The sequence below is a fragment of the Rhinoderma darwinii genome, chromosome 1 (assembly GCF_050947455.1).
Source record: "Rhinoderma darwinii isolate aRhiDar2 chromosome 1, aRhiDar2.hap1, whole genome shotgun sequence".
Classification (NCBI taxonomy): Eukaryota; Metazoa; Chordata; class Amphibia; order Anura; family Rhinodermatidae; genus Rhinoderma; species Rhinoderma darwinii.
In genome coordinates, this window is record NC_134687.1 from 564421216 (window position 1) to 564441902 (window position 20687).

The 20687-nt window shown below is 43.2% G+C and overlaps 1 protein-coding gene across 1 annotated transcript in view; it reads right to left on the reverse strand.

The window, feature by feature from the left end:
• Positions 1-10205: 10205 nt before the first annotated feature.
• CENPH (centromere protein H) overlaps positions 10206-20687 on the reverse strand; it is a 73193-nt gene continuing 62711 nt past the window's right edge. Inside the window, exon 9 of the mRNA XM_075854894.1 lies at positions 10206-10740. Within this exon, the coding sequence (XP_075711009.1) occupies positions 10648-10740 (93 nt within the window). The 3' untranslated portion in view covers positions 10206-10647. The remainder of the gene's footprint in view (positions 10741-20687) is intronic.

Below are 20687 nucleotides of genomic sequence, written 5' to 3' on the forward strand. Positions count from 1 at the left end.
TGGCAAACTCGAGCTTGTTCACGAGATAAAAAAACACCGGTAGGGCTATGATGACATCTTATTTTTTATAGTGACTGGTCATACAACGTCTCTTTAGTCTCATCAATCCCTGTACAATGGACGAACGTGCCAAGCGACGCGATATTCCATAACAGGCCCCTGCCCGGCAAGGTAGGAACCGCTATGCGCACAAAACAAGCCATCACCTACAGAATATATAAAGGGACAGCATCCAAAACCATCTATAGGAACAGTAAATGATCATTAGTCCCCAAAATAATGTCAATATTGCTAGAAATATTGTCGGGTGTAAGAGATCCAGTAAAAACCCGAATAAAACGGTAATAAAGCCCATGGTGTATTGATATGGAACAGTTCGATTATTAGAGATCCTCCAAATAAAAAATAATATGCCCATTTCACGATACTGTAAAACAAATTGAGGTTTGTGCGGCAGGACATAGTCATTACAGGTCATTTTACATTTTGAAAAAAAGAAAAGATATGCTATTTCAGTGACAACATAGGGTCACATTTTGAAAGCTATACTCCTTATGCTTTTTTATCTAGGTGTGTAGTGAGTATTTAGACCCTATAAATATTGAGGCCTTAATATTTAGTGCACCTTTTCTCCTGTGATTCAAGATATTCATCTAGGGGTATAATTGAAATTTTTAGTTCTATTTAGTGGTTTTACTGGGATGTCAGGATTGCATATCAGAACTCAGAATTGAAGGAGTGGCAGGAGGTTTTTAGGGCCCACTTTTTACTCGTAAGATTTTTATGCAACATGGGGTGCCAGAACATTTAGAAAATTCATGAAATGCCTCCTTGAATAAAATTGAAACTTTCAAGGTATTCATCTAGGGGTATAATGGGAATTTTTTGTTCTATTTGGTCGTTTGTTTTTTTTAAATGTCAAATGGGACAAAATGGGAAATAAACTACATTTTAGAAAGTAAATACCCAGGCAATAGGAGAAGGCAGGAAGAAAATGGACTTAATTAAAATCAACAGAGGTGTGGTATATTCGAAAACACACTCCAATGCCGAGGCCCAGTTTAGAGGGGCAGTGTAACGTCCGTGGTCGCTGACCACAAACTCCTTCCATCCAGTCGACGCCCTGATTCTCCAGAGATGTCTGCACATACGGCCGTCCTGTTCCACAGTGACCACCAGGGTGCGCTCGTGAGCTCAGTCCAGACTTAAGAAGCCAAAGCACACGCAGGTGGGAGATTGAGCTGATTGCCCCCAGAGCACCCTGAGCTATAAGAGGGGCTGTGCCCCACCCTGCAGTGCCTGAGCGTTGTTTGGTCATATCCTAGTTGGTCTAGCAAATGGTCTCCTAGTGTTTTCCAGTTCTAGTGTTCCCTGTTCCTGTATCCCGTGCTATCCTGTTTTAGTGCTGTGCTGTAGTCGTGCTGTGCTGTAGTCGTGCGGTGCTGTACCTACGCCTGTCCTGCTGCTCTACGCCTGACATCTACCTGCTGCCTAGTCCCAGCTGAGCCTGCCTTGCTACTGTCCGAGCTGCCACAGGTACCTTATACGAACTGTGAACTGTACCCTGTTGGCCACGAACCCTGCGTCACAGTACGCTCAGGCCATGGACCCCGCTGGTCGATCCAAGATCATGACGACATCACAAGAGATGCGGGCGGATATGCTAGACCTCCGGTCTCGACAGAACTAACTCCTCCAGGACTTGAACATTCTCACACGTCGGCAGGAGGCACGTGCTGCCATTCCTTCCACTACACCTCCTAGACAGTACTGTTCCTCAGACTACACCTCCTGGCAGTGTTGATCCTCGTTTTTCTTTGCCACTTCCTGACCGCTATGATGGAGACGCAAGTACCTGTCGTGGATTTTTGAACCAGTGCCAGATCCACTTCAGCCTGTATTCTAGGGCATTTTCGTCTGATGGCGCAATGGTCGCTTTCATCATCTCTCTTCTTACTGGAAAGGCCCTTGCATGGGCGAATCCAATCTGGGAGAGACAAGGACCAGAGACCCGTGACTTCCAGGGGTTCCTCCGGACATTTTGCACGGTGTTTGAGGAACCTGGACGAGTCTCCTCTGCTACGGCTTCCTTACTGAACCTACTCCAAGGAGATATCTCTCTGGGCGAGTACGCCATTCACTTCCGCACCCTGACGGGAGAATTATTGTAGAACAATGAGGCCCCGGTGGCTACATTCTGGCATGGACAGTCTCCTAAAATTAAAGACGAACTTGCCGCTCGAGACCTGCCGTCTACCCTGGATGACCTCATCCTCCTGGCTGCCCGGATTGCTAGAAAGCTCTGAGAACGGCTCAAAGAGGTTCATCAGGAGGGAGGTCTTCCTAGACCGGTCTCTACCTTGCAGCAACCCCTGCTGTCCTCGAATGCCGATCCTCCTAAGCAGTCTGTGAGGATGGACCAATGTCAGCTATCTACCCAAGAGAAACGCAGACGCACTTCGGGACTCTTTCTTTATTGCGGCCTCGGTGGCCATCTTGTGCATCTGTGTCCCCAAAGCCTAGGGTTGGTAGGAGAGACAACCTTGGGTAAAGAAGGACTCCCGTCTAAGTTGTCCATACCCGTGACCATAGTGTCCAGTGAGAAAACGCATCAGGTCTCTGCGTATCTGGACTCTGGATCCGCTACTAATTTCATTTGCAGAGACCTGGTGGACCTTCTCCAATTACCCACTACCCATCTGGAGAGACCGTTGATGGTTGTATCAGTAAATGGACCACCTCTGCCAGACCCAGTTATAGCTGCAACCAAGCCGCTGAGGCTCCAAGTAGGGGCTCTCCACTCCGAACTTCTACCGTTCTATGTCCTGTCCAAGGCCGTTAACCCTGTGCTGCTGGGCCTGCCTTGACTCCGACTACAGGCTCCAGTCCTGGAACTCTGGAGAGGTTCTCCAGTGGGGCCCCAAGTGTCACAGCTGATGGCTGGTGCAGATTCGTTCGGCTCAGCCTCCTCTGCCTCGGTCATTGGCAGGATTGCCTGGTCATTATGCTGCATTTTCGGACGTCTTCAGCAAGAGGGAGGCGGAGACACTGCCGCCACACCGGGTGCATGACTGTCCTATCGAGATGATCCATGGTGCATCCCTTCCCTGTGGTAGGGTATATCCTCTCTCCTTACCAGAGACTCAGTCCATGTCCGCTTATCTTAAGGAGAACTTGGAGGGGGGCTTCATACGGAAGTCTTCCTCCCCGGCAGGAGCCGGGTTCTTCGTAAAAAAAAAAAGGATGGCTCCCTGCATCCTTGTATTGATTACTGGGGTCTCAACCAAATCACGGTGAAGAAATATCCGTTGCCGCTGATCTCTGAATTATTTGATCGTATACGTGGTGCCAAATTTTTTTCCAAACTAGACCTGCGTGGGGTCCAAACTAGACCTGCGTGGGGTTTACAACCTAATCCGGATTCGCCAGGGTGACGAATGGAAGACTGCATTTAACACCCGTGATGGACACTATGAGTATCTTGTAAAGCCCTTCGGCCTGTGTAATGCTCCAGCGGTCTTCCAGTAGTTCGTTAATGACATTTTCCGTGACCTCCTCTATGTTTGTGTCTATCTTGATGACATCTTGATTTTTTCTCCAGATCCTGTGACTCATAAGAGACATGTCCGTCAAGTTTTGCTGCGTGTTTGAAAAGGATGCTCTGCCCTTCCGGGGCTACATCATCTCGAATATAGGTCTCAAGATAGATCCTGAAAAGGTAAAGTCCGTTCTGGAATGGCCACGCCCTCAAGGTTTGAGGGCCATGCAGCACTTTCTGGGATTCGCCAATTTTTACAGACAGTTTATTCCAAACTTCTCTTAAATTACATCTCCTATCTCTGACCTTACTAAGAAGGGCATGAATGCCAAGGTGTGGACTACTGAGGCAGAGTCCGCATTCAATAGCCTGAAGAGTGCCTTCACGTCAGCCTCTGTCCTCCATCATCCCGACATTTCTCTAGTTCTCACTAGAGGTGGACGCATCCTGTAGGTGCTGGTGCACTCCTGTTCCAGAGAGGTTCCAAGGGCAAGTCTATGGTATGTGGATATTTCTCTAAGCTCTTCTCTTCCGCAGAACGCAACTACTCGATTGGGGATCGGAACTTACTGCCCATCATCTTGGCCCTGGAGGAGTGGAGACATCTACTAGAGGGCGCAGCTCATCCCATCCAGATTTTTACAGACCACAAGAACCTCACTTATCTCCAGACGGCCCAACGGCTGAATCCTCGTCAGGCCAGGTGGTCGCTGTTCTTTACCAGGCTCCAGTTTGAGCTCCATTATCGCCCGGCCGACAAGAATGTGAGGGCCGATGCCTTGTCCAGGTCTTTCGAGACAGAGGACACCATGGAGATGCCACAGAACAATATTGATCCGTCATGCATTGTCTCTGTCAATTCCCTGCAAGTTGGGGACATTCCTCCAGGGAGGACTTTTGTGCGCCTGGCTGACTGAGGGAGAATCCTCCGATGGGGACACTCCTCCAGACTGGCAGGTCACGCGGGTACACGTAAGTCCTGAGATCTGATTGGCCGTGATTTCTGGTGGCTTACGCTGCCCAAGGACATTTTGGACTTTGTTTAGTCCTGCTCAGTGTATGCAGCTAACAAGGTCGCTCACTCCAGACCTGCTGGCCTTCTCCAGCCATTGCCTGTGCTCCCTGGTAGCATATAGCTATGGACTTTATTACTGACCTGCCTCTCTCTGCGGGATGCAGTACTGTCTGGGTGGTGGTGGATCGATTTTCGAAGATGGCCCATTTCGTTCCTCTGACCGGTCTTCCTTCTGCTCCTCTACTGGCCAAGCTGTTCATCCAACACATCTTCCGCCTGCACGGCTTACCGCAGCATATTGTCTGATTGGGGGGGGGGGGTTAAGTTCACCTCGAAGTTCTAGAGAGCCCTCTGAAGATTCCTAGGTGTAAAGTTGGACTTTTCCTCGGCCTACCATCCTCAGTCCAATGGTCAGGTCGAGAGGATCAATCAGATCTTGGAGAACTACTTATGCCACTTCTTCTCTAAGCAGCATGATGACTGGGTGCCGTTGCTTCCGTGGGCTGAATTCTCATACAACAATCACACCAGCGAGTCCACACAGAAGACACCGTTTTTCATTGTCTACGGCCAACACCCACAAATTCCTCTCCCGATACGTCCGAGGTACCAGCGGCTTTCTCTGCTTTTAGAGACTTCCTGCAGATCTGGCAGCAGACTCGATCCTCCATCCTACTGGCAGCCGACCACATGAAATGGAAGGCTGACACAAAGGGAAGAGAACCTCCTCAATTTCTCCCTGGCACGAGGGTCTGGCTGTCCTCTAGGAATATCCGACTAAGTGTGCCATCATACAAATTTGCTCCCAGGTTCCTCTGACCCTTCGAGATCCTACAGCAGATCAACCCTGTCGCCTACAAGCTTTGGCTGCCTCCTACCCTCAAGATCCCCAACTCCTTCCATGTCTCCCTCCTGAAGCCGGTGGTTCTGAACCGCTATACCAAGACTCCTAGCCCTGCGGTTGCCTCCAGCGGTCCTTCAGACACCTTTGAGGTTAAGAAGATCCTGGACACTAAAAAAGTGAGAGGAAGAACCTTTTATTTAGTAGATTGGAAGGGGTTTGGTCCAGAAGAGAGGTCCTGGGAGCCAGAAGAGAATCTCAATGCTCCTACCCTCATTAAGAGGTTTCTCTCTCGTTCTGGTCCGAAGAGGAGGGGACGCAAGAGGGGGGATACTGTAACGTCCGAGGTCGCTGACCACGAACTCCTTCCATCCAGTCGACGCCCTTCTCTCCAGAGATGTCTGCACATACGGCCGTCCTGTTCTACAGTGACCACGAGGGTGCGCTCGCGAGCTAAGTCAAGACTTAAGAAGCAAAAGAGCATGCAGGTGGGAGATTGAGCGGATTGCCTCCAGAGCACCCTGGGCTATAAGAGGGACTGTGTCCCTCTCTGCAGTGCCTGAGCATTGTTTTTCATATCCTTGTTTGTCTAGCAAATGGTCTCCTAGTGTTTTCCAGTTCTAGTATTCGGTGTTCCTGTATCTCGTGCTATCCTGTTCTAGTGCTGTGTTTACGCCTGTCCTGCTGCTCCACGCCTGACGTCTACCCAATGCCTAGTCTCAGCCGAGTCTGCCTTGCTACTGTCCGAGCTGCCACAGGTACCTTATACGAACTATGACCTGCACCGTTGGCCAGCTGCTTCCACTGCCGTCCTCCCCTTCCTGGTCTCCAAAGATCTGAGTTTTAATATTTTTTTTCTTGAAAATCAAGAAAAGTCCCCCTATGGTCTGCACTTTTATACAGAACAAAATAATTATATAGTGCCACTTGTGTTAGGTATACGGACAATTTTTTATACCAGGTTCTTGATTTTCTCAGGGTATTGTAGGGCTGCAGAACCTGGTCCAAAAGATCCACCCCTCCCATGAACTGATTGTAGTCCTGAATACACACAGGCTTGATGGTGTCACGAAGCGGGTTAGTGGACCCACTAGGCCGTACCGGGGAGGCAGCTGGCCAAACAACAGGAAACCCCAGCAATACAATGTCCCACACAAGGGTACCTGGATAGTCCGGACATTGGCCGCAGCTCTGGCACTGATGGAGATGGGTGCAGCGGGTAACGCCAAACGTGGCGGATGACACAGGTGCCGCAGGTTGCGCCAGACGTGGCGGATTCCTCCGGACGTGGCAGATGACACAGGACGTGGCAGACTCAATACTAAAAGGCACAAGACGGGAAACAGGAACAAGGCACGGGTAACAACTGGAACGGGAAACACTAAGGGACCATTTGCAAGACAGACTGGGAAAACTAACAACGCTCAGGCAAGGATCAGAAGGCCTGGGGCCTTCTTATAGACCAGGAAATCATGGTAGTTGATGATGATGACAATTTCCTAAGTACGCGCGCACCCTACGGGACACAGCAGAACGGAGCGTGAGCGCTGGCGTCTCCTAGGAAAGAGATGGGGACCAGCGCTCACGGATCCATGGCTGCTGGCGTCGGGAGGTGAGTAATCCCGACGGTCTGAGGCCATGGACGCTACAGATGGTCTGCTCTGTGGTTCCTCGCACTGAGACTGGATTGGTCTGCATGGAGAGTGGTTAATTCAAGGACATCACGCTTGTCCTTGTATTTGACCAGCAGCAAATTGTCGCAGCAAACAGCCCTGCCTTCCCCTCGGCGCACTGTATGATCTACAAAGTCCTTGGGGAGACCCTTTTGGTTTCTCCTACTTGTGACGCATGCTGCGGTTCCTCTAGCAGCAAGGCACTTCAAAAGGGGGACACTATTATAAAAGTTGTCAATATATAGGTGGTATCCCTGGTCCAGTAAGGGGTGCAGCAAATCCCATACTATCTTCCCACTTATTCCTAGGACAGGGGGACAGTCTGGGGGCTCTATTGCAGAATCTTTTCCCTCATAGATTCTGAATTTAAAAGTGTATCTGGACACGTTTTCACACACTTTATACAGCTTCACGCCATACCTAGACCTTTTGTTGGGCAGGTACTGGTGGAAGTGTAGCCTGCCCTTGAAATGCACCAAGTATTCGTCCACTGCAATGCATTTTTGTGGGGTGTAAATCTCTCTAAATTTGGAATTGTAGTGGTTCACTACAGGTCTAATTTTAAACAGTCTGTCAAAACTGGGGTCATTTGTGGGTGGGCATTCCTCATTATTGTTGTAATGCAGGAACCGTAGCAGGATCTCAAAACGAGCCCTAGGGATGGTGAGGCGGTAAAGTGGGCAATGGTGTAGCATATCAGTGCTCTAATAGGAGCGAATAGTGGGCTTTTTTGTAATGCCCATGTTAAGTAGTAGGCCCCAAAATTTCTGTATTTCATTTGCATTGGTAGGGGTCCATTTTTTGTGACCTGGCACAATAACTGTTGGGATTACGGGCAATAAATTGTGCCGCATAAATATTTGTCTGCTGTACCATAAGACAAATGAATTCATCAGAGAAAAATATTTTTTTTAAAAAATCTCTCGCTATAAATCCAGTAATGTCCACGCTGATCCCTGGGGTGGCAGTAAATTCTGGCACCTGTGGCATATAACTATCAGGGGCATTTGAATTTGGTTGTGCTTGCGCAATAGCCGTAGAACCTCTACGGGGGGTGGGTGGGGGTTCATCACGAGATGCTTCACTTGAAGATGACGACATCAAAAATGCAACCTCATCTCCACGGTCAGACTGTGACTATGCTTAAGAGGCGTATGCCTTATTCTGTGCAGTGAACACCCACTTTGTCATTGTAACTAATAACATAGTTTTTAACTCCCTGAACCTCTAAACCTAATTAGCCCCAATACCCGAATGCTAAATTTTATTTTTAACTCGCCCTGCACCTACCTAACCTTACACCACGTACCCTCTAACAAGCTAGTCTGATACTATCCGTCGTTCACTAACAAACTTTTTTTTTTACAAGAACAAAAGAACACAGAAAAACCCACCAAAGTGGTTTCACACGCAATGTGGCTGACTGAACTGATTCAGTGATGTCTGTCACTAGGCAACAGAGAATACTGATGGGGCACAGGGATGTGCTTATGTGTCACAGGAGGTGACTGGTCAAGTCTGTGGGGGTATATTTCTTTCATAAACGAATTTAGAACCCATCTCTGATCTCCTCTCAAAACCAACAGAGGCGATCAGAGCCGGAGACTATAGTGCAGACAGACCAATTACAGCGATCGCCGACAGGGGACTACCGTGATTGGTCCCGTCAGCTAGTTTGCAGTGAACGGTCACCTCGTCCCACGGCGCTGTGACAGTTTAACTGCATCACGTACAGGCACGTGGGCATGCGCTAATCAGCCGCATTCCCCGACTTGCATGGACATGAAAAAGCAGCAAGGAGGTTAAAAACCCAAAAATGTAATGTGCAAATTGAAAAAAAGTTTCAGATTTCAATTTACGGAACAAATATTTAGTGGCATAACCAATGTTTCTGAGAACTGCTTGACATCTGTGTGGAATGGAGTCGACAAACTTCTTGCACCTCTGAACAGGTATTCCAGTCCAGGAAGGTTGGACGACATTCCACAGTTCTGCATTTTTGGGTTTTACCTCAAACCGCATTTTTTTTTATGTCACCCCACAAGTTCTCTATGGGATTGAGGTGAGGTGATTGGGCTGGCCACTCCATTCCTTAATCCTGTTTGTAACCAAGATGTTGTTGGCTCACTGGTGCGTTTTGGGTCATTGTTGCGTTGAGACACACATTTCAAGGACATTTCTTCTTCGGCATAGGACAACATGATCTCAAGTATCTTGATATATTCAAACCGATCGATGATCCCTTGTATGCGATAAATAGGCCCAACACCATGATATGAGAAACAACCCCATATCATGATTTTTGCACCACCATGCTTTACTATCTTCACAGTGTAGGGGCTTGAATTCAGTGCTCGGAGGTCATCTCACGTACTGTCTGCAGCCACTAGACCCAAAAAGAACAATTTTGCTTTCATCAGTCCACAAAACGTTGCACCATTTCTCTTTGGGCCAGTCAAGGTGTGCCTTGGCAAATCGTAACCTATTCCAGACATGTATTTTTTTTTTTCTTCTTTTTCAACAACAGGCCTATGCGGGAAGTTCTTGCTGTTAACTTGGCTTCACACACTAGTCTTCGGAAGTTACCAGTGAGTACTGCTACAATCAGATCTTCTTTGATCTTTCTGGAGGTGATCATCGGCTGAGCCTTTGCCATTCTTCTTCCATTTGAACAGTCGTTTCCCGCTTTACTTTGCTTCTTAAGGATTTGGTTGCCACCTCAATGCATTTGAGATCATTTTAGCTGAGCAGCCTATAATTTGCTGCACTTCTCTATAGGTTGTTCCCGCTCCTATAGGCTTTTTAAATCAAAGTACGTTTTTTTGTTTTTTTTTCAGAACAATGTCTGGAATGACCCATTTTCCCCAGTATTTCAGAAGGAAACACACTATAACCAACATGTGCAACGTTTGCCACCCTCCTACATTAAATAAGGGCCAATATTGATACCTGGTATTCCACAGAACGAATGACTTCACCAGTTTAACTCCTCACTCATTATTTTGAACAAGTCCCTTACAATTAATGATTCAATGACTCAGAACGAGCAGCATTCATGTCCTAGTTATTGGCTCTGTTTTTTTTATTCTACTACACTTACAAGTAAATTCTTTGCTATGTAGAAATATCACTTCTACCAAAAACATTGATTTATCAGCTTAATGATGTTGGACTGCTATTTTTACTTTTTTTTGTAACACTACTGTAAGGCTTAAAACAGACACTTGACAAGGGCATGTTTAGGAAGCTAATCTTCAGCAGTAGAACAGAGTTGTGGCCAAACATCTAGTGACAGGTTCCTCTTAACCGTTTCTAGTATATCATTTCTGTCCCTTCTCTCCTGTCACTTCTGAATGTGGATTATGGTGAGCTATATCACACTGAACGTAAATTCATCCCCGAGTCGTAAGAAAAAAAACCAAGACATTACAATAAATGTTTTTTTTTTTTTCTTATTACAGTGTTTCATATGAACTTGTAAAACTGAAATAGGACCAGATAGAGGATACGATGTTACATATTACATAAAATAATTACATAAAACAAAACAATTCTATAGATAAAAAATATCTAAAAACTACTACAAATTGGTCAGATTCTTGCCCAGTTTGAGCACAGTGTCGGTTAGCTCCGGATCTTCTGCCCAGTTGACTCGAGTGCCAAGAATCATTCTCTGGGGTGAGAGAGAGAGAAGAGGGGGTGGGGGGGAAATAGAGTTAGCTAAAATAACCAAGAATGTCTCTGCTGAAGACAGTTCAACACGGGAAAAGAAAATAAATAAGGACTTAAAACTAGCAAGTGTTAAGATTAATGCTGTGCCCACACGCCGCACTCTTATTTGTGCCACAGATTTCATCCTATGTATTGCAGAGGTTTAATATCCATAATGAAAAAATGCAACAAATCTACAACAGATTTGACATGTTACAGATTGAAAAATTCTGCAGCAAACCCCCGTGCAATTTTTTCCGCTACATGTAGATCAGGTTTTTAAAACCCCATCTATCTACATGTATAGTACTTTATTGCTGCGGATTTGGCAGCCTGTGTATTTGCCCTAATGGGGTGTCTCCCTGTATCTAGAAGTGACAGCCCAAACGGCTCAGACATGGTTTACTTAAAGTATTGCTGCAGGAACGTATTTGATATATTAATACAATCATATTATGCAGGTAAGAAATATAAAGAAGCATTATTCAGCTTTAGGTCTCCTGCACACCCCCACAATTCTTTCAGAATTTTCAAACGCTTGTAAAATACGCCCTATATTTTAAGCATTTCTTCTCTCCAAGCTTTTATGTGACATTTTTAAATCACTTTAATCCCTTCCCGCTTTTTTCAAATCTGACATGTGTCACTCTATGTGGTAATCTCTTTGGAATGCTTTTACCTATCCGAGCGATTCGGAGATTGACATAAAGTACAATATGTCACAAGAAAACAGAGGTAAAATTTGGTCGATACATTCAGCATTTTTTTTTTTTTTTTAAACACCAAAAATTTAGAAAAACGTACAAAAATAAGAATTTTTCTAAATTTAAGTGTATCTGCTTGTAAAACAGATAGTAATACCACACAAGATAGTTACTAATTAACATTTCCCATAGGTCTACTTTATGTTGGCATTGTTTTTTGAACATCCTTTTATTTTTATGTGACTCAACAGGACTTAAAGGAACAGTGTCATCACAATTTTTTTTTAAATATGTTAAAGATGTTAGTGCTTTATTAAAAACGTTTATATTTATTTGTGTGTTTGTGTTTTACTTTTTCTTATTTTTACACTTTTTCTTCCCTATGGGGGCTGCCATTTTTTTTTCCATTTCTGTATGTGTCGATTAACGACACATACAGACATGGAATACGGCAGCCACAGTCCCATAGGGACTGCGAACGGGGCCCGTTCCATCCACTAACATGTACGCCGTCTGTGTGGGAACTGCGCATGCGCCGCTGCCACAGTCCAATTTGAAAGGCGCGCCGTCCGGCGCCATTTTCCTGTGGACCGGAAGTCGCGGCCGGACAGTAAGATTACTACTTCCGGTCGCGGCTTCCGGACTTGTGCACTTGGACCAGCGGCAGCAGACGGAGCGGACGGGCCGGAGGGAGCCGCGGCGGCAGGAGCAGGTAAGAGATTTCTATGTATGTTCGTGTTTGTGTACGTTTACTACTGTATGTAAACCTACTACACTGTGTGTTAGCTCAAAAAATGGCGACACACAGTGTAGGAGGTTAGACCGTTCAAACCCCTCGTTTATCCCGGCACTAGCCAGGATAAAAGGAGGGGGGGGGGGATGCTGAGAGCTCACTAGAGCGAGGGCTTTTTACCCAATTTTGCAATGCTGCAATTTTGGGAATAGCTCCATCTAGTGACCAGCAATGGGAAATATTATAAATTAGATTTATAATATTTCCTGACTCGTGAAAAAAAAATAAAAAATTTGAACAATGTTTAAATCACCTACACACTAAATGTTTAATTAAAAAAAAAACAAACATGTTTTTCTGGCATCACATTCCCTTTAAAGAGGCTCTGTCACCAGATTCTCAAATCCCTATCTCCTATTGCATGTGATCGGCGCTGCAAATGTAGATAACAGTAACATTTTTTTTTTTTTTTTTTTAAAACGTTTTTGGCCAAGTTATGAGCTATTTTATATATGTATATATATATATATATATATATATATATATATATATATATATATATATATATGCAAATGAGGTTTGAAATGGACAACTGGGCGTGTTTTTTTTCGTATGTCCAACTGGGCGTGTATTGTGTTTTTAACTGGGCGTGTTTACTTGTTTTACTAACGGGGCGTTGTGAATAGAAGTGTATGATGCGGACGAATCAGGACACTTGTGTATGTGGCTGCACATCGTTCTAATAAGAACGTGATGCTGCTGTGTAAATGAATGGAGAGGAGTGCATGATGCTGACTGGTCACTGATTCGTCAGCATCATACACTTCTATTCACAACGCCCAGTTAGTAAAACAAGTAAACACGCCCAGTTAAAAACACAATACACGCCCAGTGGACATACGAAAAAAAACACGCCCAGTTGTCCATTTAAAACCTAATTTGCATATATATAAAATAGTTCATAACTTGGCCAAAAAAACGTTACTGTTCTCTACATTGCAGCGCCGATCACATGCAATAGGAGATAGGGATTTGAGAATCTGGTGACAGAGCCTCTTTAAGTTTAGCAGAAATTTCTCACATTTTCAAGAAAATGTCAAAAGCCTAATTTTTTTAAACAACCAGTTCAGAAGTGGCTTTGAGGGGCCCATATATTAGAAACCCCCAGAAATCACCCCATTTTAAAAACTGCACTCCTCAAAGTATTTAAAACAGCATTTAGGAAGTTTCTTAACCCCTTCAGGCATTTCAAAGGAATTATTGCAGAGTGGAGGTGATATTTACAAATTTATTTTTTTTCCAGAAATTCCATTTTAACCCCTTCACGACCAGCCCACGTAGATTAACGGGCTGCCGTGCTGGGCTTTTCTCCTGCAGCCCGTTAATTCACGTGGTGCCAGAACAGAGTGCACAGCGCTCTCCCTGTGCTCTGAATCTCTCAGCACACGCTGCTACTAGCAGCCTAAGTGCTGAGAGAAGACATCAGGGCCGGATTGGTGTCGGTCCTGATGACGTGATCACCATGATAAAGCTATCATGGTGTTCACAGCAAAGTTTGTTGCAGCAACAAACTTTCTGTGCTGTTTGTTACAATGTTTCTCCTCCCTCCCTGTCAGATCGTTCTGAGACAGTGGGGGAGAAGAAGCTGTGCCGAGCAGCTGCTGTGTGTCTCCTATAAAGACACACTGACTGTGAAAAACACACAAAAACACCTCTACATAGATAGTTTAGTGTAGGCAGCTAGTTATAGTTTAGGTAGATAGTACTCAGACTAGGACAATTAATTAGTTAGTAATCAATTAGGGCTTATAATGTATATATATATATATATATATATATATATATATATATGTATATGATTTTATATATTTATATACTGTGTATATATATATATATATATATATATATACATACACACACACGTCTATAATATATATATATATATATATATATATATACACACACACACACAGACATACATACATACATACATACATACACACACACACACACACACACACACACACACACACACACACACACGTAATATGTATTATATATAGACATATATTTGAAATTTGTTAATACTAAGAATTAATAATTAGGGATGTTATATCTATATCATCATATAGATATATACGTACATGTAATATATACGTATACACACATTCTTATATAAATCTCTTCATATATTTTACACGTCAAAAAATTAAATTGTATGTAAATTCTAAATACATTTATTCATTGTTAGGCTGTGTTCACACTGAGTTTTTTGCAGGAGGAAAATTCCTCTTGCAAAAACTGCTCCAGACGTTTTTTGCACAGTGGTTTGACAAAAACTCGCCAAAACACTCGTCGAGGTGTATTTTTTACCCTTCTGACTGACTGAAATGGTGTTTTGGAGGCGGAAACCGCCTCAAGATAGGTCATGTCGCTTCTTTTTACCGCGATGCGTTTTTTTTGCTCACGGTAAAAAAGCTCGTCCAACTCCCATTGAAATCAATGGGAGATATTTTTGGGCGGTTTTTGACGAGTTTTGCGGAGCGGTTTCCGCGCCGAAAAACTCGTAAAAAAACTGTGTGAACAGGGCCTTAGGGTTGTAGATAAATTTATTGATCAATGGATTATTGGACTTTTTCTTTGTTACTTTTATTAAAACTGTTACAAAAAATAAGTAAAAAAAAAAATACGTAAAAAATGGCACGCAAGTTATATACCACTGAAGAGGCATTTGCTCTCGAATGGGGTCACTTTTGGGGGGGTTTCTGCTGTTTTGGTCCCTCCAGGGCGTTGCAAATGGGACATGGTACCGAAAACCATTATAGCAAAATTTGAGCTCCAAAACCCAAATGGCGCTCCTTCCCTTCTGAGGGCTGTAATGCGTTCAAATATAAGTTTATGACCACATATGGGGTATTGCCGTAATCAGGATAAATTTCTTTACAAATGTTGGGGTGCTTTTTCTCCTTTATTTCTTGCAAAAATTAAAAATGTCTATGTTTCTTCAGAAGAAATGTAAATTTTCATTTTCACAGACTAACGCCAATAAATTCAGCAAAAAACCTGTGGGGTTAAAATGCTCACTATACAACTAGATAAATTCCTTGAGGGGTGTAGTTTCCAAAATGGGGTCACTTTTTGGGGGTTTCCACTGTTTAGGTACCACAAGACCTCTTCAAACCAGACATGGAGCCTAAAATATATTGTAATGAAAAGGAGGCTTCAAAATCCACCAGGTGATCCTTTGCTTCTGAGGCCGGTGTTTCAGTCCATTATCACACTAGGGCCACATGTGGGATATTTCTAAACACTGCAGAATCTGGGCAATAAATATTGAGTTGCATTTCTCGGGTAAAACCTTTTGTGTTACAGAAATTTTTCTATTACAAATGAATTTCTGCAAAAAAAATTACATTTGTAAATCACACCTCTACATTGCTTTAATTTTTGTGAAACGCCTAAAGGGTTAAGAAACTTTCTGAATGCTATTTTGAATACTTTGAGGGGTGAAGTTTTTAAAATGGGGTGATTTATGGGGAGTTTCTAATATATAAGGCCCTCAAAGCCACTTCAGAACTGAACTGGTCCATGAAAAAAATAGGTTTTGGAAATTTCTTGAAAATGTGAGAAATTGCTGCTAAAGTTCTAAGCCTTATAACGTCCTAGAAAACTAAAAGGCCGTTCAAAAAACGATGCAAACATAAAGTAGACATATGGGGAATGTTAAAGAGGCTCTGTCACCAGATTTTGCAACCCCTATCTGCTATTGCAGCAGATCGGCGCTGCAATGTAGATTACAGTAACGTTTTTATTTTTAAAAAACGAGCATTTTTGGCCAAGTTATGACCATTTTCGTATTTATGCAAATGAGGCTTGCAAAAGTACAACTGGGCGTGTTGAAAAGTAAAAGTACAACTGGGCGTGTATTATGTGCGTACATCGGGGCGTGTTTACTACTTTTACTAGCTGGGCGTTGTGTATAGAAGTGTCATCCACTTCTCTTCACTACGCCCAGCTTCTGGCAGTGCAGCACTGTGACGTCACTCACAGGTCCTGCATCGTGTCGGCACCAGAGGCTACAGATGATTCTGCAGCAGCATCGGCGTTTTCAGGTAAGTCGATGTAGCTACTTACCTGCAAATGCTGATGCTGCTGCAGAATCAAGTGTAGCCTCTGGTGCCGACACGATGCAGGACCTGTGAGTGACGTCACAGTGCTGCACTGCCAGAAGCTGGGCGTTGTGAAGAGAAGTGGATGATACTTCTATACACAACGCCCAGCTAGTAATAGTAGTAAACACGCCCCGATGTACGCACATAATACACGCCCAGTTGTACTTTTACTTTTCAACACGCCCAGTTGTACTTTTGCAAGCCTCATTTGCATAAATACGAAAATGGTCATAACTTGGCCAAAAATGCTCGTTTTTTAAAAATAAAAACGTTACTGTAATCTACATTGCAGCGCCTATCTGCTGCAATAGCAGATAGGGGCTGCAAAATCTGGTGACAGAGCCTCTTTAACTAGTAACTATTGTGTGTGGTATTACTGTCTGTTTTACAAGCAGATACATTCAAATTTAGAAAAATGCAATTTTTTGCAAATTTTCTCTAAATTTTGGTGTTTTTTATAAATAAATACTGAATTTATCAACCAAATTTTTTCACAGACGTAAAGTACAATATGTCACGAGAAAACAATCTCAGAATAGCTTGGATAGGTAAAAGCATTCCCAAGCTATTACCACATAAAGTGACATGTCAGATTTGAAAAAATCGCCTGCGTCCACAAGGCCAAAACAGGCTCAGTCCTGAAGGGGTTAAAGAGGCTCTGTCACCACATTATAAGTGCCCTATCTCCTACATAATCTGATTGGCGCTGTAATGTAGATAACGGTTGTTTTTATTTTGAAAAACTATCATTTTTGACCAAGTTATAAACAATTTTAGATTTATGCTAATTAATTTCTTAATAGACAACTGGGTGTGTTTTTACTTTTTACTAACTGGGCATTGTGAAGAGAAGTGTACGACGCTGACCAATCAGTGACTAAAATCCGTTTCATACACTTCTCACTGTTCCAGCCCAGCTTCTTTCACTGCACAATCACAGTGGGCTGTGGATCATGCTGGGCTGGAACAATGAGAAGTGCAGGACACTGATTGGTCACGGATTGGTCAGCGTCATACACTCCTATGTACAACGCAAAGTTGGTAAAAAGTAAAAACACGCCCAGTTGTCTATTAAGAAATGAATTAGCATAAATCTAAAATTGTGTATAACTTGGTCAAAAATGATCGTTTTTCAAAATAAAAACCACTGTTATCTACAGGGTGGGCCATTTATATGGATACACCTAAATAAAATGGGAATGGTTGGTGATATTAACTTCCTGTTTGTGGCACATTAGTATATGGGAGGGGGGAAACTTTTCAAGCTGGGTGTTGACCATGGTGGCCATTTTGTATCCAACTTTAGTTTTTTCAATGGGAATAGGGTCATGTGACACATCAAACTTATCGAGAATTTCACAAGAAAATGGTGTGCTTGGTTTTAACGTTACTTTATTCTTTCATGAGTTATTTACAAGTTTCTGACCACTTATAAAATGTGTTCAAAGTGCTGCCCATTGTGTTGGATTGTCAATGCAACCCTCTTCTCCCACTCTTCACACACTGATAGCAGCACCGCAGAAGAAATGCTAGCACAGGCTTCCAGTATCCGTAGTTTCAGTTGCTGCACATCTCGTATCTTCACAGCATAGACAATTGCCTTCAGATGACCCCAAAGAGAAAAGTCTAAGTTGATCAGATCGGGAGGCATTTCTTCTGCGGTGTTGCTATCAGTGTGTGAAGAGTGGGAGAAAAGGGTTGCATTGACAATCCAACACAATGGGCAGCACTTTGAACACATTTTATAAGTAGTCAGAAACTTGTAAATAACTCATGAAAGAATAAAGTAACGTTAAAACCAAGCACACCATTGTTTTTCTTGTGAAATTCTCGATAACTTTGATGTGTCACATGACCCTCTTCCCATTGAAAAAACTAAAGTTGGATACAAAATGTCCGACTTCAGAATGGCCGCCATGGTCAACACCCAGCTTGAAAAGTTCCCCCCCTCCCATATACTAATGTGCCACAAACAGGAAGTTAATATCACCAACCATTCCCATTTTATTTAGGTATCCATATAAATGACCCACCCTGTACATTACAGCGCCGATCAGATTATGTAGGAGATAGGGCATTTATAATCTGGTGACAAAGCCTCTTTAAATCTATTTTTTTCTGTACCACGGAAGGTTTTACCACAGAAACACAAGTCAATATTTCCCAGATTCTGCAGTTTTTAGAAGTATCCCACATATGGCCTAGTGTGCTAATGGACTGAAACACAGGTCTCCGATGCAAAGGAGCACCTAGTGAATTTTGGGGCCTTCTATTTATTAGATTATATTTTAGGCACCATGTCAGGTTTTGAAGAGGTCTTGTGGTGCCAAAACATAAACACCCCAAAAAAGACCCTATTTTGCAAACTACACCCCACAATGAATTCATCTAGGTAGTGAGCATTTTGACCCCACAGGTGTTTCATAGATTTTATTAGAAATTGGCCATGAAAACGAAAAATGTTAATTTTCTCCAATAAAATGACGTTTTAGCTTAAAAAAAAAACAACAATTTCCACAAGGAGAAAAAGCCCCCCAACATTTGTAAAACAACTTATGTGGTCATAAACGGCTGTTTTGGGCACACAGCAGTGCTCAGAAGGGAAGGCACACCATTTGGAGAGCAGATTTTGCTGGTTGGTTTCTCAGCATCATGTCGCTTTTGCAAAGCCCCTAAGGCACCAGTACAGTGGTAACTACCCAAAAGTGACTCCATATTTGAAACAACACCCCTTGAGGAATTCATCATAGGTGTTTGATATATTTTATTAGGATTGGGCAGTGAAAATAAAAAATGTTTTTTATATTTGAGCCCTCCCCTTCCTGTTTCTCTAATTTTAGGGTCTTGAATATTTCTTCTGTTTTCAAGAGCCGATTTATCCTCTCGGGCCTGCACAGCTGCATATTTTTGTCTTTCCTGACTTATGGGAGCCTTAACTTATTAAATTTTTTTCCTAGACGTTGTGGTATGAGGGCTGTTATTTTGCGGGACAAGCTCTAGGTTTTATTGGTACCATTTCGGGGTAACGTGCGACTGTCTTTTTTTTGGGAGGCAAGGTAAACAAAACAAACAGCAATTCTGGCATAGTGGTTTTTTTTTGTTCTTTTATAATGTTCACCATGCGTTATAAAATTACATGTTAACTTTATTCCGCGGATCAGTATGATTCCGGCAAAACCAAATTTATATTTTACAACTTTTGCACAATAAAATTAAAATAATGTTTTTTTTTTATTTCGCCATCTTGTGAGAACCAGAACGGTTTCATTTTTTCATCGACTAAGCTGTATGGAGGCTTGTTTTTTGCAAGACGACCTATCGTTTTTATAGGTACCATTGGATACACGCGTGATATTTTTTATTCCAATTTTTGGAAGCCAAGGTGACCAAAAGACAGTAATTCTGACGTTATTTACATTAATATTTTTTATAGCTCAGGCCGTTACGGACGCTGCGATACAAAATATGTATGGTTTATTTTATATTTTCAATTAGAAAGGACTTGATAAGGGCAACAAAGTAAAAAAAAAGTTTTAAGTCCCACTAGGGGACTTGAAAGTCCAACTGTTTGAGTGCTGTTCTAATACCATTACAGTACATTAGAATTGTCAGTCGTTCACTGACAGCAAGCAGATTAGGCTCCACCTCCAGGCAGGGCCTAATCGGCTCAAGTAGTTGGCAGACCAGGAGGCCATTGTTAGGCCTCCTGTTGCCATAGCAGCCATCAGCACCCCCCACAATCGCATCACAGGGTTGCAGATTTTCTACAAACCACTTAGATGAAGCGATTGCTTTTGATCGCTGCATCTAAGGGGCTAATGGCAGCAGTCAGAGCTAGCTCAGCTTCTGAACCCGCACCATCTTCCCGTTGCTACAGAAAGCCTTTTAGGCCTGCTCGGAGGCTTCCATACATGGCAGACCGGGAGGCCAGTGTTAGGCTTCCGGTTGCCATCAGATATGCAGATTGGCTTCAAACCCCTTAAATGCAGCGGTCGCTTTTGACCGCTGTATTTAAAGAGGATCTGCCACTAGTTTATTAATGCCCTATCTTCTAACTAATCTAATAGGCGCTATGATGCTATGATAATTAGCGTAATTTTTTTCAAAAACATTATTTGCAAAGTTATGTGCATTTCTCTAAATATGCTAATTTGGCTATACTTGCCAAACGGGAGGTAATGCTTTAGTTTCACTCTGGGCGGTGTAGTGTTTTCGGTATGAAGCGGTCCAATCAGCGTCACAGTTCTCTTCCCAGCCCAGCAACACAGCGTGATTATATAGCATAAAGCTTCCATTCCCG